Source organism: Chrysemys picta, chromosome 3 (genome assembly GCF_011386835.1).
Source record: "Chrysemys picta bellii isolate R12L10 chromosome 3, ASM1138683v2, whole genome shotgun sequence".
Classification (NCBI taxonomy): domain Eukaryota; kingdom Metazoa; phylum Chordata; order Testudines; family Emydidae; genus Chrysemys; species Chrysemys picta.
This window is the reverse complement of record NC_088793.1, coordinates 13289921-13312258: the sequence shown is the minus strand read 5'-3', so window position 1 is coordinate 13312258 and position 22338 is coordinate 13289921. Positions and strand designations below refer to the sequence as shown.

General features: G+C 45.1%; 1 protein-coding gene across 1 annotated transcript; it reads left to right on the top strand.

Moving 5' to 3' along the window:
- The first annotated feature begins 10650 nt into the window (after positions 1–10650).
- On the top strand, positions 10651–20924 carry LOC112061416 (gallinacin-5-like). Its single transcript, XM_065587290.1, has 5 exons — positions 10651–10960; positions 13288–13421; positions 19028–19075; positions 19889–19908; positions 20918–20924. Exons 1-5 carry the CDS (start codon positions 10903–10905, stop codon positions 20922–20924), a joined length of 267 nt encoding a protein of 88 aa, XP_065443362.1. The 5' UTR covers positions 10651–10902.
- The last annotated feature ends 1414 nt before the right edge of the window (positions 20925–22338 follow it).

The following is a 22338-nucleotide window of genomic DNA, read 5'->3' as shown; positions in this document are numbered from 1 at the left end:
TTGGCATATTGTGGGGCCATGCGGGTGCCTATAGCGGTGCCACTGGTCTGGAGGTATATATTGTCACCAAATTTGAAATAGTTGTGTGTGAGGTTAAAGTCACAGAGCTCAGCAATAAGTTGTGCTGTGTCATCATCAGGGATAATGTTCCTGACGGCTTGTATTCCATCTGTGTGTGGGATGTTTGTGTAGAGAGCCTCTACATCCATGGTGGCTAGGATGGTGTTTTCTGGGAGGTCACCAATGCATTGTAGTTTTCTCAGGAAATCTGTGGTGTCACGGAGATAGCTGGCAGTGCTGGTGGCGTAGGGTCTGAGTAGGGAGTCCACATATCCAGACAGTCCTTCAGTGAGAGTGCTAATGCCCGAGATGATGGGGTGTCCAGGATTTCCAGCTAGTAGATAGAATAACCCCGGTTGGGGCTCTAAGGGTATGTTGATTTGTTCCTGTGTTAGTGTAGGGAGTGTCCTGAGTAGATGGTGCAGTTTCTTAGTGTATTCCTCAGTGGGATCTGAGGAAAGTGGCCTGTAGAATTTGGTATTGGAGAGTTGTCTGGCAGCCTCCTTCTGGTAGTCAGACCTGTTCATGATGACAACAACACCTCCTTTATCAGCCTCTTTGATGATAATGTCAGGGTGGTTTCTGAGGCTGTGGATGGCATTGCGTTCTGCATGACTTAGGTTATGAGGCAAGCAAGGTTGTTTTTCCACAATTTCTGCCTGTGCACGTCGGCGGAAGCATTCTATGTATAGGTCCAGACAGTCATTTCGACCCTCAGGAGGAGTCCATGTGGAGTTCTTCTTCTTGTGTTGTCGGTGGGAGGGTATCTGTGTATCAGTGCGATGTTCAGTGTTATCTTGAAAGTATTCTTTGAGTCGGAGGCGGCAAAAGTAGGCTTCCAGATCAACGCAGAACTGTATCATGTTTGTGGGGGTGCTGGGGCAAAAAGAGAGTCCAAGAGACAGGACAGACTTTCTGCTGGGTTCAGTGCATAGCTGGATAAATTGACGATATTGCTGGGTGAGTTAGGGGTACCTCTGTTTTGGCCCCAGGTGGCAGGTAGGATTTTAGACAGCTTACGGTCCTTTTTCCTTTGTAGAGAGGTGAAGTGTGTAATGTAGATCTCCTGTCTTATTTTAGTAAAGTCCATTTGTGTGGAGGGTTGGTTATTTATGAAAGTCTCTGGGTCGGAGAGCTCTTTCTTCATGTTTTTCTGTTTTCTGTATAGGATGCTGATCAGGTGGTTCCTCAGTTTCTTTGATAGTGTATGGCATAATCTCTCACTGTGGTCTGTGCTGTATGTAGATAGCAATGGATTTTTTACCTTCAGTCCATTTGGTATGATGCCCATCCGTTTGCATTTGGAAAGGAAGATGATATCTGTCTGTATTTGTGCATGTTTCTTCATGAGGTTGATAGATTTCCATTCCATACGACTAAATGCAGTGCCTTGCATGGTGTCAAGTATCAGAGGCGTAGCCGTGTTAGTCTGAATCTGTAAATAGCAACAGAGGGTCCTGTGGCACCTTTAAGACTAACAGAAGTACTGGGAGCATAAGCTTTCGTGGGTAAGAACCTCACTTCTTCAGATGCAAGTAATGGAAATCTCCAAAGGCAGGTATAAATCAGTATGGAGATAACGAGGTTAGTTCAATCAGGGAGGGTGAGGTGCTCTGTTAGCAGTTGAGGTGTGAACACCAAGGGAGGAGAAACTGCTTCTGTAGTTGGAAAGCCATTCACAGTCTTTGTTTAATCCTGATCTGGTGGTGTCAAATTTGCAAATGAACTGGAGCTCAGCAGTTTCTCTTTGGAGTCTGGTCCTGAAGTTGTTTTGCTGTAAGATGGCTACCTTTACATCCGCTATTGTGTGGCCAGGGAGGTTGAAGTGTTCTCCTACAGGTTTTTGTATATTGCCATTGCTGATATCTGACTTGTGTCCATTTATCCTCTTGTGTAGTGACTGTCCAGTTTGACCAATGTACATAGCAGAAGGACATTGCTGGCATATGAAGGCATATATAATATTGGGGGACGTGCAGGTGAATGAGCCGGTGATTTTGTAGCTGATCTGGTTAGGTCCTGTGATGGTGTTGCTGGTATAGATATGTGGGCAAAGTTGGCATCGAGGTTTGTTGCATGGGTTGGTTCCTGAGTTAGAGTTGTTATGGTGTGGTGCGTGGTTGCTGGTGAGAATATACTTAAGGTTGGCGGGTTGTCTGTGGGCGAGGACTGGCCTGCCTCCAAAGGTCTGTGAACTTGAGGGATCATTGTCCAGGATGGGTTGTAGATCACTGATGATGCGTTGGAGAGGTTTAAGCTGAGGACTGTAGGTGATGGCCAGTGGAGTTCTGTTGGGTTTTTTTGGGGCCTGTCTTGTTGCAGGAGGCTTCTGGGTACACGTCTGGCTCTGTTGATTTGTTTCTTTAATTCCTTGTGTGGGTATAGTAGTTTTGAGAATGCTTGGTGAAGATCCTGATTGAAGTAACCTCGTTATCCCCATACTGATTTATACCTGCCTCTGGAGATTATCATTACTTGCATCTGAAGAAGTGGGTTCTTACCCACGAAAGCTTATGCTCCCAATACTTCTGTTAGTCTTAAAGGTGCCACAGGACCCTCTGTTGCTTAATTTGTCTGAGTAATTTTTAACTTGTTCTTTCCCTCTTTTAGCCTCTGATCCTACCTCATTTTCATTGACATGCACTATGTTGGATGTCCAATAGCTACTAACCTTTTTGGTGAAAACCAAAACAAAAACGTCATTTGGCACTTCTGCCATTTCCACATTTTCTGTTTTTTTTTCAGCATTAGCACTAAGCAGGCCTCCACCTGATACAGATGGTGCCGGGGCCACCTGTACTTTCTTTAAAAATGCGCTACTGATATCATCTGCAGTTTATAACCTTTGGTTTCATCACCCATTAAGCAAAAGGTGTCATTACCATGTGTCAGTTTTATTTTCACATCCATACTGCTCAATAGAATTTTTTCTTGAAAAAACAGGTTGCTATGTAGATGACCCAGCAGCTGTATCTTCCTGTTCTGGGTTGCCTGTCTTGCAAAGGCTTGATTCTCACCATCCAGCTCCATTGCTTCATTTTGCCCAGGAGTATCTTTGTATAACAGGCTCTCAGAAAACAGTGTGGTAAGTGTGTTGTCGCTGTAATTTAGCACTGATTCGATAAAGACCCTGTAAGGGTAACAGTTATTGCTTTGGCTTATGAGGTGGTCTCCCAACGTGACATCCAACTGGCTGCAAATAGAGGCCACAGAGGAATTCACCTGGAGGCTCTTGGCCCCCCGATGAAATTGGTTCCATTTTCTTTTACAATATTGCAAGAAAAGGTACACTAGCACGTTGTTTACATATAATCTACGTCATTTCCTGCTATAAGAAAATCAAGGGAAGCAGCATTCATAATGCTTTTCTTTTTGCTGGTCTCTGTAGGGGCTATTTGGACCAAGTCTAGTTGGTTTTAGTGCACTCTTCAGCCCGCAGTGAACTAAAGCCATGTTGGTTTAAATATCTCTCTTTTAACATGTGGAATGTACATCACAGGGGCTCTGTGATATCTAAGGGTATGTCTACACTACGAGAGTAGTTCGATTTTACTTAAATCGAATTTGTGGAACCGATATTACAAAGTCGAATGTGTGTATCCACACTAAGGACAGTAATTGGACTTTGTGAGTCCACACTAACGGGGCAAGCGTCTACATTATAAGCAGTGTACTGTGGGCAGCTATCCCACAGTTCCCGCAGTCCCCGTTGCCCATTGGAATTCTGGGTCGAGCCCCCAATGCCTGCTGGGGCAAAAAATGTGTCGAGGGTGGTTTGGGGCAACTATCGTCATTCAAGCGTCACTCCTGCCCTCCCCCGCCACAAAGTCACATAGCCCCCAACCCCACAGAACATGAAAACCACCTCCCAGACTGACCAGGGTGCCTAGTGAGTGCAATGTGTGTGTGACCTTCTGCTGAACCTGCCCCTGAGTCTGTACCCTTGTAAAGGTGACTGTCCTCTCCAATTACCAACCCTCTTCCCCCCTTCAAACACACCCTCCTCTAAAAGAACATGACGAAAACAGTAATTAACAAAAACATATTTTTTATTAGCAACTACACAGTTAGGGGATGAAACTGGGACGGGGGCTTGGGTGAGGCGGGAAGGAAAGGACTTCTCAAATTTTTGGGAATGAGAGCCTTCTGGTACTTGAGCAGTCTGCAGGGGTGGAGTGAAAGTATTCACGGCCCCTGTCGCCCCTCCTTCTTGGGACTTTGGGTGAGGGGGGTATGGAACTTTGTGGCGGGGGAGGGCGGTTAGAGATAGACAGCAGCGGGGCTCTGTCCTACTGCCTCCGGTCCTGCAGAACATCCACAAGTCGACGGAGCGTGTCCGTTTGCTCCCTCATTAGTCCAAGAAGCGTTTGAGTCGCCTTCTGGTCTTCCTGCCGCCACCTGTCCTCCCGTTCGCTGTGTGCTCGCTGGTATTGCGACATGTTCTCCCTCCACTGGGTCTGCTGGGCCGCCTCGGCTTGGGAGCAGCCCACAAGTTCAGAGAACATGTCGTCCCATGTCCTTTTCTTTTTCCACCTAATCTGCGCCAGACTCTGGGAGGGGGATGCCGGGGTAGGTCGGGAGACAGTTGCAGCTGTGGGATGGGAAAAAGGGAGTGAATTCCTCACAAAGATACATTTTTGTGAACAATGAACATAGTCTTTCTCTGTGAACAAGACCATGCACAGCACCTATCACATGCGCACTCAGGACAAGGTCGAATTTTCGGTCTTCGCTTCAGTGCCTGGGGTCTTGCAGTGGAGATCAGACTAGCGGGGCAGGACAGCGGAATTCGGGTAGCAGGCTGAAATGGTAAGCCGTAGACTTTTGGCTACTTAAAACTTAATTTATAGCTGTGCTCTCCTTTCACGTTCAAAGCAATGCTCATAGCGTTGGCCAGTACCTGCTGCTGGCAATCCGGCAAGCAGGAACTCTGCCCCTGTCCCACCCCCTCGCAGCTGACCCCGGGAAAGATCCCTGTATGCTGCCCCTCTCCCACCACCATGGCATGGCTGTAAATCGACGGTTACAGTTATGTAAAGGAACAGGCAAGCAGTCCCAATACTAACATTCCTCTAATTCAAAGCAGGTCACCATGAGCGACATCACTCTGTTGAGGATTTCTGACACAGAGAAAGACCGCATGCTGCGTGAAAGCCAGCAAAAACCAGGGCCGTATGCCGCCATGGGCTGAAAGGCAATGATCCCAGAGTACTTGATGATAGCCTGGCGCAATAAGGCCGCTCTCCCCAGGAACCTCATGCAAAGGCTTTCCAATTACCTCCAGGAGAGCTTCGTGGAGATGTCCCATGAGGATTTCAGCTCTATCCCCAGACATATTGAGCTTATTTTCCAGTAGCTGCACTGGCAAGGACTAAAAAGTAGAACACCTAGGGCAAAGTAATCATGAAAAACCCATTGTTAATATTCCTGTTCTGTTCAAAATAAATGTTTACATGTTTTAAACACTTACTGACTGATCCTTCCCCGATTCAGGGTCCTGGTTAACGCCTGGGGAGGGTTGGTAGGGGATCTCCGTGAGGGTGATGAAGAGATCCTGGCTGTCGGGGAAATCAGTATTGTAAGCGCTGTTGACTACCTCATCCTCCTCATCTCCTTCCTCATCTTCCCCGTCCGCTAACATCTCCGAGGAAGCGGCCATCGACAATATCCCATACTCAGAGTCCACGGTCCGTGGTGGGGTAGTGGTGGCGGCCGCACCTAGAATGGAATGCAGTGCCTCGTAGAAATGGCATGTGTGAGGCTGGGATCCGGAGCGTCCGTTTGACTCTTTGGTCTTCTGGTACCCTTGTCTCAGCTCCTTAATTTTAACGCGGCACTGCGTTGCATCCCGGCTATATTCTCTCTCTCTCATGGCTTTTGAGATCTTCTCGTAGATCTTCGCATTCCGCTTCTTGGAGCGCAGCTCCGAAAGCACTGTGGGATAGCTCCTGGAGCTATTAGCGTCGAATTCCATCCACACCTACCCTAATTCAACATGGCCATGTCGAATTTAGCGCTACTCCCCTCGTCGGGGAAGAGTACAGAAATCGAATTAAAGAGACTTCTGTCGAACTAAATAGCTTCATTGTGTGGACGGGTGCAGGGTTAATTCGATTTAACGCTGCTAAATTCGACATAACCTCCTAGTGTAGACCAGGCCTATGAAGGACACATCCAACCTCACATTGTAATAGTTTCTGTAGTTGGGGTGTAATAGTTTAGGGTCAACGTAGTGTTTTGCTTTTTAAAAGCCCTGCTGTCTCCGGGAGCGCAGGTGCAGCTTGATGGCCACCTTCTCAAAGCAAAATGAGACGTGTCTGTGCTGGTCTGTCTGTAGTTCAGTGGTGATGGTGTCAATGTGGTGTTTACAGACAGGGACATAATGAGATTTATCATATGTGATGGTGACAAACTTGTTGTTACTTCCTTGTATGGGGATGCAGATAAAAAGGGTATGGAAAAGTCCCCCACAAACAGTTGTAATTCCCAAATGAAAATGACCAGGATGGAACACATCAGAAATGAGCACACATTGCAGACCTTCTGAGGTTCACAAACCCTTCCCCACATCCAGCTGTGTCACCAGCCACAAAGAAGCTGATGCCTTTCTCTAGAAAAAGTATTCACTGCTAGGCAGCGTGCAGTAAGCATATATTTGCAATGTTTTAATCTGCTTTTAATACTAATGAAAATTTGGTAATTACAGCGTTGTTGCTAACAGCCAGTCAGAGGCTCAGTGCATCAGACAGTGGCAGTGCAAGCTCATACCATAATAAGCTGGGACATGGAGGATATGGATTTGGTGGCTAACGTCACCCACTCTGCCTGGGACTGGGTGAGACTTGCCAGGATGGATCCCAGAGCTCCAACAACAGAGGAAGAACCACAATGACTAGGCACACGGCCAGATTCTGTCACCCTCCCTCACCGGGAGTAGTTCTTGGTCTGTGAATTGTGAAACTGAAATCATTAGGGCTGGAGTTGGGGTACGGCATGATGCGATGTAAGTGTGCCAGAACCTAGCTGGTAAAAACTAGCAGCTCTCCTTCACTAAGTGAAAATCTAACAGTTATCAGGGTACAGCTGCTCCTCCACCTCACAGTGGACATCAGGAGGTTCAACTCCGTTGTAGAAGCCATAAATGGTTCTCCAGTTTTAATGCCTGTAGCTGTAGCCCAGTCACTTCTCATTCACTGGCCATGCTAGTGAAGGCAGGGGGCTGGACTCGATGACCTTTCAGGGTCCCTTCCAATTTTATGAGATAGGTATATCTCCATATATGTATTCTCTTCTCTCTGAATACTTTGAATGAGACAATTCCTGAAAAGGTGCTTGGTATCTGCAGGGACCATGTCACATGCAGCAACATTTTCAGTCTGCACTTTTTGTTCCTGTACCTAGTAGGGTACAGCTGGTTCCGAAAGAGGCCAAGGTGAGGTGAATTGTCAGAAGAAGGGGAAGAGGAGGCATTTTTAATTTTTTTGTGCAGGAGGGTGTTTATTTTATCTGGAGCAGTTCACCCATCCCCACCTATCACACCCACATTCTCCTGCTCTCCCATAGTCTGACATGGTTCTCAGTGTGACAGCTAGGTGCCAGTTAAGGCAGATCCTTGGCTTCCAGTCAGCAGCTGGAAGGGACCCAGATGGAGCATCGTCAGCTCTGGGAAATGTGTGGTGTGTTGAAAATTGTATTACAGTTGTAAACTATCATTTTAAATGTTCTTGGTCCTGCCTGCAGGCTAGGGAAGAGTGTGATCTGGACTTTGCACGCCATAAGCAGCCTGCCAGCCTACAGTGAGGTGGGGTGAGTTGTGCCTGTTTTTACATTGCAACCTTCCTGCAATTACATTTAATTCGATTTTATTAAATACTTGTTGTGAATAAAAATATGAACAATATTAAACCACAGCCACATCCATATAATACATTATAATATCAGGCAGAACCTAATAAAAACTCTCTCAGCACTACTCTAAAAGGGCAAATATCAATACCAATGTGATTATATCCCGTGATTGAGAAAAAAACTAAAAAACATTAACCTTTGAGATGGTGATATATTTTTTTTATACAAAAGAGATTAATTCCAGTGTGGCCTCACAATCCGGAAAATTCTACAGTCCAAAAGAGAATGAGGTAGGACTTCTAACACTTCGGATTTACTTTGGTAAAAATGAAGATATGAAAGAACTTTTCCTTATCTACTTTTATAGGTGGCAGTCCCTATGGTTTGTAAACCGTTGAGTATGTGCCTTACATAAATAAAGATTTGATAACTTATTCACCTATGCTTCAAAAACATGAGCTCTCTTGGAAATAGAAAACGAAAAGGCAAATTAAGAATTATGAATTCTAGCCAGATCTTCTTGTTGGATGATATCTGTCACTATCTATTTGAGTATTGATTAAAATGTATTGACAGTAAGTGAATAACAGAGAAACACCATCTAGCTATGATAAATAGGAGGGTCTACTGCTGTGGAAATAGACTGAACAGGTATCTCCTCCGTCCCCTGAAGGCAAAGATGAGGACATCTAGAATCTAGAAGAGTAGAGATCTCAGGCCAAAATGTAAGAAAAGCAATACAAACGCTACTACCAACAGAGAAAAGCACCAAGATTGACTCGTGAAAATGAGGCATGGTAAAATTTAGGAGAGTTAAAAGTATCCTCAAAAAATTTGACCTCCAAATCAAACTTGGATCTCATAGAGTATCTGTAATATTACTTTAGCATTAAAAATTCGTAATACTGGTTCAACTCTCTTCCCACCATAAACAAGGATAAAACAGAGGGCCACATGACCAGAGCTAAGGGCCTTTTGTTTTCAGCCTTTTTGGTAAGAGGACCAGCAGCCTGAATGATGAAACTTTATCCGAAAATATGTTCTTCTGTCTTCCACTCAATTTCTTGAGGGTTCTTTCCAAAAATCATGACCTTGTCTTATTATAAATGTGACCGAGGTCTTGAGAGTTGAAATAAGAGGAAAATTGAGATGACAACCAACAGAGACCCCTGGTGTTGGTGGTAAAACAAGCATGTCAGTGGCATATAATAACACCGGGATAGATCTACTATTAACAGGCATTGAAGAATTTGTTTCCTTTAAAACATCCACCGCATCATTAATATACACATGAATAAGAAGAGGTTCTAGAAGCATCCTTGGTGGTCTCCCCTAGAAAAAGGGGAAATGTTCGACCATTTTCCATTGGCTTTAGTTCTTACTTTACCCGTCTTGCTCTGGTCGAGATCCTCCAAAATATGCAGAAATCTTTGATTGATACCCACACTTCTACATTTCATCCAAAGATTTTCTAGATTATTAGAATCAAATGCCATCCTTAAATCTGTAAATGCAGCATGCCTTGTGTACCATTAACCACAGCATATTGATAAACCACATTGGGTAAAATAAAGCTATTATCAATTCTGGCTCTACCAGCCACCTTCCCGGAGAATATTGCTGTTTTTATTGAAAGTCTCTGTGCGTATAGCAAGAACATAGCAGTAACAAGAGGAGTGAGGTGGCCAACCAGGGTGATGTGCCCGCTCCTTGTGCTCCCACTGGGCAGCGAAACATCCAGTGCGCTTTGTCCTGTCTCTGTGGAGAAAGAGGCTAGTAAGGAAACCAGGACCCTCCATCCCCAGAGGGATAGTCGAAATAGAGGTCAATCACTGGGGATGAGAGGGACAACTCATTGCCCGGTCACAGCTCCTCATTGCCCTGTTGATGTCCCTCTCATCATGGATTCCCATTCTTGATCCTTTCTTCTCAACTTTATGTATTTGGTGCCTCCAATTGGCTTTTAATGGGCGGGGGGGAGAGGAAAGAGATGACTGGGCGGGAGATTCCAAAGAGGTCTGTGACAGGTTGTGGGCAGTTGTATTTTGTAGGCTATGGCCGCTGGTTAGAATGAATCCCCCAGGGAACACTGAGATGAGAAATGCATCTATAGAATCCACTTAGAAATTTTCTAAACTTTTTCCTGGCTGCTGGTTAAGCACAATCACTTCTTTGTCTCTCCCTCCTGAGAGAATGAGACAAATCCTGAGAGGGGATTAGCATCTGCAAATGTCACTGGCTTCCATATGTTTGATGCATCAAGATTTTATGTCTCTACTTTAAACACTTATCAGTTATTGTTCAGGCTGATGCTTGTTACAGAGGGGAAAGAAAGGGAAAACTCATGGATTTTTCCCATCACTAATTGTAAAATTCCTCAGTTTAGACATACAGGGAAAACAAACAAACAAAAACCCCATACCTTCCTGGCAGAAAGTATTTACAATTTTATTCACTTTATTTCTCATTTTGAAAGGGAATTTTACCATTTTGTAATGGGTCTTGATAGATGAAATTAGAAAAATTCCCTAAATACAAGTAAAATATTGATAAATAATGTACAAAACAAACGCACCAATGCACACACCATACTGCCAATGCTTCCCAGGTCCAGCTGTGTTCTGCAGTTCCTCTCTGCCTTAGGGCCCTCATTTAAATTTAAGAGGACCTTTTCCATTGACTCCAAAGGCTTTTAACCAGGCATTTGGTGTTGGCTAGGTGTAAATATTCATATTGTAACTCCTTAACACAAGGAATTATTAATTGTATTTCCCTGAAATGGTACAGGAATTTTTATTGTGCTATGCAAATAATAATCATTATTATTAACAGATTGCAGCACAAACTTAATTAATGGGTCATTCTTCAAAACAAGATTTCAACAGATCCACATTTCACAATCCCTGGCAGCCCATAAATAGAGACTCTCCATCTCCTGTGTACCTTGGAGTCTCTTCTCTCTGTCAACGCTGAGTTCCCAGCTCAACTTCAGCCATGAAGATTCTGTACCTTCTCTTTGCTGTCTTTTTCCTGCTGCTGCAAAGCTCTCCAGGTAAGATCTTAATGAAATGAAGGGAGAATATAGAAGGATATTTGTAAGTCTGTAGTAAGATTTCTAAAAAGAGTTGTGTGGTTTTCAGCAGATACTTGACATTTAAGTGGAGAATAGTCCTGGGGTGAGAAAGGTGCCTTTAATGTTCCAATTAAGATCCAGTCAGATTTGGCTGAAATATGACCTGTAATAATATTACCAATGTTCTACCTAGTGGAGTCCTGCAGGGATTGGTTCTTGCCACCACACTAGTTAAACTTTTTATAAAGGACATAAAACATAAAATCATCACCTATAAAGTTGGCAGGTGACAAAAATTAAGGGACAGGTCACTCTTTCAGAGTGATTTGGATCACTTGGTAAGTTGGGAACAAGTAAAGAATCATACAGCTAAATCAAAATGTATGTATCTAGGAACAAAGAAGGATGGCCACAGTTATAGGATGAGGGACTCCATCTTGGGAAGGAGTGACTCTGAAAAAAGTTTTGGGGGTTGTGGATGGAGAATCAGCTGAAAATTGCTAAAAGTCTTAATAACTTGGATGCAGACAGAGGGAAATCTTGAGTAGGAGTAGAGAGATTATTTTACCTCTGTATTTCGCACCTCCTGGTAGCAGTACGTTCAAAATATTCACAAGTGATCAGGAAAAAAGGGTAAACAATGAGGGGGCAAATTTTGTAGGTGATACAAAATTACTCAAAGATAGTGAAGTCCAAAGTAGAGTGCAAAGAGTTACAAAGGAATCTCATAAATCTGGGTGACTGGGCAACAAAATGGCAGATGAAATTCAATGTTGAAAATGCAAAGTAATGCACTTTGGAAAACATAATCCCAACTATACATATAAAAAGATGGGGTCTACATTAGTTATTACCACTCAAAAAAGTGACCTTGGGGTCATTGAGGAGAGTTCTCTAACAACATCTGCTCAATGCACAGCGGCATTAACAGAAACAACTAACAGAATGTTAGGAACCATTAGGAAAGGGGTAGATAATAAGACACAAAATATCATGATGGCTCTTTATAAATCCATGGTACTCCCAGATCTTGAATACTGTGTGCCGATCTGGTCGCCCCATCTCAAAAAAGGTATATTAGTATTGGAAAAGTTACAGAGAATTGCAACTAAAATGATTAGGGGTATGGAACAGCTTCCATATGAGGGGAGATTAAAAAGACTGGACATTTTTAGATTGTGTCCTCTTCCTCTGGCCTAACCCAATGAAAATACCCTTTGTTCTAGGGGATTCAAGTGTTTGGATTGAAGTGTTTGGGAACCTTCACTTGGGATAACAGGCTCTGTGCATCTCCTTTTCCTCTGATGAAATGACAGACTTTCTATGAGCTTGTATTGCCCAGGAGGGTACTGATCAGTACAAGATGCACATTTCTGGGGGACGAGGCTGGCAGTGGGAATTGGCTGGTGTTCCTCTGCAGGATAATTCAGGAGTGTCTTGATGGAAGTTTTCCACTAATTCAGCTGGGAGTGACTTTCCATGCTAGGGGCTGTGCATGAGCAGGACCAGAAGTGGTTGCTTTCACAGTGGAGCAGTGTAGGAGGCACTACAGGTTGGAGACCTGAGGGAATACGGCTGTTCAGTGGTCCAGATTGTACCCTGGGGAATGTCACAGTGGATACTTTAAGGAAAGCACAGCTAAAATCTAGTTTAAAACCGTCTAATATTAATATCCTAAAGGACATTTGGGCTACATTCTCATCAGGACCAACCTGTCTGGAATGTCTAAGCTTGGCAATTTGTCATTGAGTCAGTATTGCCAAGTGCTGAGTCTTCACAAGAATGTCTGTGCCGAGTCTCACTGACAATCAGGCGTTCTGACTGCAGGGACTGGTTTAAACCCTTCTCTTTCTAAAAGTACCAGCCACCCAACCCAGTGCTGAGCTGGTGTAACTCTGCTCAGCCAATCAGCATTTAGCTACTGCCTAGTACATCAGTGTTTGGAATCAGAAAGAGTTAAAACTACGGCAGCAAAACCACTGCCCCACTCTTAGAAGTTGGTGATGCAGACAGCTGCTGCTTTCCATCCTGTACAGGTGTGGGGCTGGGAAGGACTCCCATGCTCAGTGCTACAATTCGGAAGCCTGCAGCCAGGAAGCCAGCAGATCTCCTGAATTAACTCACTCTGCTCATTTCTTAGGAGCAGCCCTTGACTGGGCACAGGCACAGGAAGATAATTGGGTTGACTTGGCCTTGTCCCAGTGAATTGGAAATTCAGCTAATGGGAAATGCCCGTCATGCTGCAGTCACAGCCCTTGTTTACACTTATATGTGAATGAAAATGAAGACACTTTTTCTTTGTGCAGGATTCACCCAGGGCATCAATACCCCCCGTGCTTGTCGTCGTGCTGGGGGCTTCTGCCGCCGCGGTAGATGTCCCCCCAATTTCAGACGAATCGGAAGTTGTGGTTTTGGGCAGAGTTGCTGTAGAAGAAGATGGGTAAGTTCAGGATGCCACAAGGGAGACATTACTGTGTAAACAGAATATTAGTGTCTCTAATTTCTATAGCTGCTGTTTAATGACCTTGGAGGCTCAGAGCACATGGCACAACCCTGACACGGGACAAAGGAAAATTCTGTGCTGACTGATTCTGGACTATCTGGGTTTTACATGTTCGAGTGAGAGTAATCGTATAGCTGCTTTACTCAGGCTGCCTATGGTCTGTCCACAACCCACACCAGCCCAGAGTCTCCACAGTGCTCCATGTGAGCCATGTATTGCTCATGTATTGCAGTTACTCTCCACCACCCATTTTGAAGCCCCTCTGGCTTGTCAACATGGCATCCTACAGACAATGTCTGTGGCCAGTCTGGCATCCATTTACATCATTGTTTCATTTAGGAATATGGAAAACAACGGGGAAGGACTAAAGTATATTTCCCAGGAGAGAGTATGGGGGATGCGTCTCCTTTGTATCATTGTGCAGCACTTATGAGATCAAAATGGCTGCTCTTTACAACAGTAATACTTAATTTACCCAAAAGAAAGATGGACAAGTAGGGAGCTATGTTTAAGGGTGTGTGTGTCGTATCCCAGTATAAAATGATCAAATCTGTCACAGAAAATTTAGAATAACCAGCAACACGGCTTCTGATTGACACTTATACTTTTAAGCCTTTCAAAAATGTTATGTCACCCTTTCAGTCATTGACAGAAGGATCCTAATTTCAATAACTACCCGAGGACACATTGAAGCATGGAATTTTCTTGGTAGCATTCACCATAATGAAAGCTGTCAGTCTCATTCCATTATAATGCCTTCTTCTTACATACTTGTCCTTTTCTGGAAAGGTCTCCTTTGTGGATATCATTTCTGAATTTGAAAGGCCTCCTGTCCTCAGACTGAGGGGAGTTGGTAGGACCTGCTGTGAGTCTCTCTGGCAAGAAAGAGAGCAGGGAGGTTGAGTTGACAAAAAGAAATGGCTTAAAAATGAAGCCTGTAAAAGCAAACTGAGATAAGCTTAGAGACGAGCTGAGCAGAGGAGAATTTGGGAGCCCTATGTGGAAGCAGCTGAGGGGAAGAAATGGTCACTCAGCCCCCGAGGAAGCATCTCTAGCCCAGAGGGTTTTGTGGTTTTACTTTTAATGTTATTTTGCCACAGGTCGGGGAGATTTTGGTTCAGTGTGGGCAGGGGGGAAGGAGAGGGAGGGGAGCTAAACCACCAACCCAACAGGAGAAACGGAGGCACTGGCCAAGTCTGATGATGACAAGGTAAGCTGCACCCACACATTATGGATATAATCATGATTTTCCCATAGAAAATAAAGGTATTTTTAAATCATTCCACTCAAAAAACAATTAAACTCAAGTTGTGACCTGGACCTCACCTCACAGTCCATCCAGAATGACAAAGTATGAAAAGCTGGAGATGAACACAGTGATGAACATGTGAAGTTTTCAGATAAACAGGTGCTCTGCAGCATTTTTGGACCTGTGTTAAAGAACATCTGGGTCGAGATGGTGCGAACATGAGGAGCCGTGTTGAGCATAAAATTGCTCCTGTGTGTTTTTGTGGAGTAGAGGCACTTTTGAGCACACGTGGGAAGGCTGCCATGCCTTCTGGGACCAGCTCTCTGTGGTTCGAACCAGAGTCCTCCAGGGCTAAATGCTCCAGTGTCTTCAGTTTGAACAAAAGACATTTTTTTTCAAAAGAGCCTTACAAGCTCCAGCTGGAGCCTGTAACAGACTCTCAACCTCCACCGAGGGGAATTCACACTGACCACTGGGTCACACATGTATATTATCAGATGTGCTCACTCTTCAATGCAATTCAATAAGCACTGGTGCACTTTAAGGATTGATGCTACTTTCATAGAGATAGTCAATATTTTTAAAATTCACAATTTGGATTAATTCCCTCAATGTAATTTTGAATTTCAACTTTTTAAAAAAGTTTGATGAACATTTCCATGATATGGTACATGATATTTCCAGCAGTTTTTATAATTAATTTGCTGGGGTTCTTTTTTCAATCACCCAGCGACTTTATTTTTGGTGGTTGTCACTTGAACTGTGTAGAATGTTAATAGGATGGACTTTTTAAAGAAAATGAGAATCTGCCTTCTTTACTGGAGAGTTAGGGGCAAAGGGAGGGGAGGTCCATGTTCAGAAGTCTGGCATATTTACTTCAGAAGCCAAGTGGGCAGCCAGTACATGTTTAGATATAATAGATAAATTGAGTCTGTTCTACAACCTTAGCTAATGGCCAGTTGGCTTTAAGCTCATGAGATAGAGGCTCATGCACTAAGTTCCCAAGGTTCGATCCCACCCAACAACAACCAATGTTTGTTGGTATTACATAGGCACATGCTACTAAATGATGGGGAAATTCCTGTTCTACCTTGAATTTTAATGTAACATAATATTGTCCTTCTTTTAATGGCTATAAATATAGAATGTGAGAGTTTCTTCCCTTTTTGCAGCAGAGAGAGTGAGTGATGGCAGAAGATACTGTCAAAGCAGGATCGCAGAGAATCTGGCAGACGACACCTTGCTTCTAAAATCCTTGGATGCTTTTCATCTGGGCTGCAAAGTTTCTCGCAAGCTGGAAAAAATCCACAAGGGAGCCCTTGTGTCCCCCCTTATAGCTTATTCTTCTCTCTTTAATAAAAATAGCTGGTTGTTGTGGTGTATCACAAACGTGCCTGTGAGTGTTTTGACTGGCATGCGGGGGCTGTTTTGTTATTTCTTTTCCATAAAACTCCCTTCCTTCTTTTATTTTAATGAAATATAAATAAAATAAATGGTCACTGCCATATGTGAAATCCACTCAGGGTGTTCCTAGACCAGGGGACATACATATTTGTTTGTTATATGTTTCAGTGAGTTCACGTGGATAAATGTTTCCCTTTCTCTTGGTCCTTTGACAAAGCCGTTTGGTTTGTGGTGTTGTCAGAGGAGTTAGGTTCAGTCCCAGCTTGGCTGCACAGTGTGTAACACCCACATCACTGCACAACGGCCTGTCAACCCTCTCTCTGCTCCCCTCGACTCCCAGACCTCCCCATCATGAGGTCCCTTCTCTTGTGCCTGAGCGTCCAGACCTTTCCCTGTGGAGCAGGCTCCCGTGCAGGAGCCAGAATGGCAGCGCAAATCCCAAACACCCAGGCTTAGAAACCTGACTGAATTTGCAAGTGAGGGTATAACTGAGGCAGCCACAATGGAGCTCACAGCTGCTTTATGTTTCTGTGCAGAAACAAAGTATTGTTACCCCGGGGCACCATTTAGGGAAGGCCTCCCCCTGCTCCCGCTAGTTTTGTACCCGATTTGGGTGAAATGTGCAGAAGAAGGCAAGATGTTGCCCTTCCTGCCCCTGCTGCCCTGCTCCGCTGTTGTTTGCAGCCATGCTGCCCTGCCCCCCACCATGGGGCCACCGCTGGCATCGCTCCTCACCCGCTGATATGCTGCGTAGAACAGGGTGGGGGCTGATATCGGGGTGTTCCCTTCCCCTCACCCATTGCAGAAGTGGGTGGGCAGCGCATGCCCCCACCCCAGCCACTGACCCGCAGAGCTGCCCCCACTGTGCCAACTAGGGATTGAGCGTATGGCTGGCCCCGCAGCAGCAGCACCTCCTTGGACACAGCCCCTCCCTGCATCCTGAGCTACACACCTCTCGACTCCTACATACCTCCTGCCTGCATCCTGAGCTACTCCTCTCCAAGAACACGGCCCTTAGCAACCTCCTGCCTGGCCCCTGAAGTACACCCCCGCCTGGAACCTGAGCTACCTCCATGCCTGCACACAGCTGCTAGTTACCCCCTGCCTGCACCCTCAGCAGTTTTCAAACTTTTTGTGCTGACCCCCCATTTTGTGGGCCCATCACCTTATATGCAAAATCTAAAGTTTCCAGGTGCCTAAGTAGTCCCAGGAATCCCGATTAATGTTCCGCACACCATAATCTGAAATGGTGCCCATGAAGTTACCTCAAGCTTTTCTCCACAAAGCAGCTCCTTCTCTCATTGCCTTTTCCCCCTTCCCTGCGCCCACGTCTTCCTCACAGCCCTTATGGTGAATGTTTCAGGGACCAGCCCTGGAGTGACTTGTCTTTACTGGGAAAAGGCATTGTGTGAGAAAAGGGGTCAATGTATGAACAGGGATGACTGTGCAGCCTAGTGGCTAGAGCACAGGACTGGGATACAGGAAACCTGGATTCTGTGCCTATCTCTGGCCTGGCCGGTGACCCATAGGCCTGCCCCAAGAGGAGTTTGACCAATTAGGGAAAGTCCCGGGGCAGAGATTGACATGTAACCTGAAGCAAGAGGTGGCATGTGACTCCCTCTAAAAACTCCTCCCACTTGTTTCTAAATAAATATTATTTCTGTTTTCGAAGAATTACTGCTTGTGGGCCTATTCTTGATCGGAGGGCTGTATACGTGTCCTTTCAAGGAACAGCAAGGCTATTTTGCTCTGGAGAGCCCTCTGTATATCAGAGACAAGCACTGTGGTGATATCTTGAAAATTCCCTTAGGGCGAATCACAACCGTGGTTACCAGTTCAAATAAATTCTAAATTAAGGTTTAAAATTAAAAACTTTATTTTTAGGTAATATAATTGGCTTGATATAATCAGATCCAAACCTTCCGGTAACACCGCAGGCCCACCCCAAGAGCAAGTTTGAGCCATGAGGGAAAGTTTCTTGGTGGACTGGCCTTTGAGCTTTCATGTGTTCTTCTCCTAAATGTTGTCCCCTCCAGTGTAGAGTCAAGTCACAGGATGAAATTTCTTAATTGGGGGAAATAGGTATTGAAAGAGTTTGTCGGGATCCCTCATGATGCTGGTATTTGGTAGGTTTGTTCTTCAGCCAAATTAATCCCACAGGGAATTTTAAAACACTTTAACCTTTTGGCGCTTTCATCACCATCTGGTCATTTTGAAGTAAGTCATTAGAATACAGTTTTATAATCTGGTGAAAAGGTAAACCACCTAGCCATCACCTGCAGCCCCCAGCTAAAACCTCTCCAGCGCATCATCAAGGATCTACAACCTATCCTGAGGGATGATCCCTCACTCTCACAGACCTTGGGAGACAGGCCAGTCCTTGTTTACAGACAACCCCCCAACCTGAAGCAAATACTCACCAGCAACCACACACCACACAACAAAAACACTAACCCAGGAACCTATCCTTGCAACAAACTCCCTAGGCCAGTGTTTCTTAAACTGGGGTCCGTGGACCCCTGGAGGTCCCCATGGGTAGTACAAGGGGTCTGTATGCATCGCTGATCAGCTCTTCCCCTCCCCCCCGCCCCCATCTCCTGGTAGCTTCTAAAGCCGAACCGGGAGATTTTAGCCGCTAAAAGTCCAGCGGCACAATGGGGCTAAGGCAGGGACCCTGCCTGCCCTGGCTCCGCGTCACTCCCGGAAGTGGCCGGAGCATCCCTGTGGCCCCTGTTGGGGGATATGTGGCCTCCACGTACCACGCCCGCCCCGAGCGTCGACTCCACAGCTCCCATTAGCTGGGACCTGTGGCCAATGGGAGCTGCGGGGGTGGTGCCTGCAGGCAGGGGCAGCTCACAGAGACCCCCTGACCGCCACTCCCCGCCCCCAGGAGCTTCTGCCAGAGAGATGTGATGGTCACTTTGTGGACCTGCCTGAGGTAAGTTCTACCTGGCCAGCTCCCACACTCCCTCCCACACCCCAATCCCAACCCCGTGCCCCAGCGCTGAGACCGCACCCCGCACCCAAACTTCCTCCCAGAGCCCTCACCCAGAACATTCTCCTGCACCCAAACTCTCTCCCAGAGCCCGCACCCCTCACCCCTTCCTGCACCTAAACTCCCTCCCAGAGCCTGCACACCTCACCCCTCCTGCACCCAAACAGCATCCCAGAGACTGCACCCCTCATCCTCTCCTGCAACCACATTCCCTCCCATACCCTGCACCCTCTCCTGCACCCCAACCCCCGCCTCAGCCTGGTGAAAGTGAGTCAGAGTGGGTAGAGTGAGCAGGGAGGGAGGTAATGGAGTGAACAGGTGCAGGAAGAGAGGAGGTGGTGGTGGGGCCTGGGGTGGAGCACGGGGATTTGGGGATCCCTCAAAAATATTAAATCAAAATGGGGTTCCTCGAGTTGCTAAAGTTTGAGAACCACTGCCCTAGGCAATTTATTTCAGTGCTTACCTACTCTGACAGTTAGGAAGTTTTTCCTAATGTCCAACCTAAACCTCCCTTGCTGCTATTTAAGTCCATTGCTTCTTGTTCTAGTCTCAGAAGTTAAGGAGAACAATTTTTCTCCCGTCTCCTTTTATGGACTTGAAAACTGTTATGTCCCCTCTCAGTCTTCTCTTCTCCAGACGAAACAAACCCATTTTTTCCAAACTTCCCTCATAGGTCATGTTTTCTAAATCTTTGATCATTTTTGTTGCTTTTCTGCAATTTGTCCACCTTTTCTGAAATGTCCACTTCTTTTCCAGAACTGGATGCAATACTCCAGGTGAGGCCTAATCAGCGCGGAATACAGTGGAAGACTTTGCAGCAGTGTTAAACTATTGATTCATATTTTGCTTGTGATCCACTATGACCCCCAGATCCCTTTCCACAGTATTCCTTACTAGACAGTCATTTCCCATTTTGTATGTGTGCAACTGATTGTTCCTTCCTATGTGGAGTATTTTGCATTTGTCCATATTACATTTCATCTTATTTACTTCAGACCATTTCTCCAGTTTGTTCAAATCATTTTGAATTTTAATCCAATCCTCCAAAGCACTTGCAACCCCTCCCAGCTTGGTATCATCTGCAAACTTTAAAACATGCTCTCTATGCTATTATTTAAATCATTGATGATAATATTTATCAGAACTAGACCCAGAACTGATCTCTGTGGGAGCCCACTTGATATGCTCTTCCAGCTTGACTGTGAAACACTGATAACTACTCTCTGGGAACGGTTTTCCAACCAGTTATTGACCCACCTTGTAGTAGCTCCATTTAGGTTGTATTTCTCTAGTTAATTTATGAGAAGGCCATGCAAGACAGTATCAAAACCCTTACTAAAGTCAAGATATATCATGTCTACCACTTCCTCCTTAACCACAAGGCTTGTTATCCTGTCAAAGAAAGCTGTTAGGTTGGTTTGACATAATTTGTTCTTGACAAATCCATGCTGTTATTTATCACCTTATTATTTTATAGATGTTTGTAAATTGATTGTTTAATTATTGGCTCCATTATCTTTCTGGGTATTGAAGTTAAGCTGACTGGTCTGTTATTCCCCGGTTTGTCCTTATATAGGTTTTTATAGATTGGCACTATAGTTGTCCATTTTCAATCCTCTAGAATCTCTCCCGTCTTCCATGACTTTTCAAAGGCAATCGCTAATGGCTCAGATACCTCCTCAGTCAGCTCTTTGACTATTTTAGGATGTATTCCTTCAGGCCCTGGTGACTTGAAGGCATCTAATTTGTCTGAGTAATTTTTAACTTGTTCTTTCCCTCTTTTAGCCTCTGATCCTACCTCATTTTCATTGACACGCACTATGTTGGACGTTCAATGGCTACTAACCTTTTTGGTGAAAACCAAAACAAAAACATCATTTAGCACTTCTGCCATTTCCATATTTTCTGTTTTTGTTTCAGCATTAGCGTTAAGCAGGCCTCCACCTGATCCAGATGGGGCCGGGGCCACCTGTACTTTCTTTAAAAAATGCGCTACTGATATCATCTGGAGTTTATAACCTTTGGTTTCATCACCCACTAAGCAAAAGGTGTCATTACCGTGTGTCAGTTTTATTTTCACCTCCATACTGCTCAATAGAAGTTTTTCTTGAAAAAACAGGTTGCTATGTAGATAACCCAGCAGCTGTATCTTCCTGTTCTGGGTTGTCAGGTTTGCCTGTCTTGCAAACACTTGATTCTCACCATCCAGCTCCATTGCTTCATCTTGTCCAGGAGTATCTTTGTATAACAGGCCCTCAGAAAACAGTGTGGTAAGTGTGTTGTCGCTGTAATTTAGCACTGATTCGATAAAGACCCTGTAAGGGTAACAGTTATTGCTTTGGCTTATGAGGTGGTCTCCCAACGTGACATCCAACTGGCTGCAAATAGAGGCCACAGAGGAATTCACCTGGAGGCTCTTGGCCCCCCTGATGGTTCCATCTTCTTTTACAATATTGTAAGAAAAGGTACAGCAGCACGTTGTTTACATATAATCTATGTCATTTCCTGCTATAAGAAAATCAAGGGAAGCAGCATTCATCATGCTTTTCTTTTTGATGGTCTCTGTAGGGACTATTTGGTCCAAGTCTAGTTGGTTTTAGTGCACTCTTCAGCCCGCAGTGAACTAAAGCCATGTTGGTTTAAATATCTCTCTTTTAACATGTGGAATGTACATCACAGGGGCTCTGTGATATCTAAGGGTAAGTCTGCACTACGAGAGTAGTTTGATTTTACTTAAATCGAATTTGTGGAACCGATATTACAAAGTCGAACGTGTGTATCCACACTAAGGACAGTAATTTGACTTTGTGAGTCCACACTAACGGGGCAAGCGTCTACATTGGAAGCAGTGCACTGTGGGCAGCTATCCCACGGTTCCCGCAGTCCCCGCTGCCCATTGGAATTCTGGGTCGAGCCCCCAATGCCTGCTGGGGCAAAAAATGTGTTGAGGGTGGTTTTGGGTAACTGTCATCATTCAACCGTCACTCCTGCCCTCCCTCCCTGAACGCGCCGGCGGACAATTAGTTCGTGCACTTTTTTGGTGAGTGACAGCGCGGACGCCACAGGACTGCGAGCATGGAGCCCGCTGCAATCATCGCCGCAGTTATGGCCGTTGTCAACATCTTGCACCTTATTGTCCACCTTTTTCAGAGTCAGATGCTGAGAAATCGGGCGAGGAGGCTACGGAAGCGCGGAGAGGACATTAA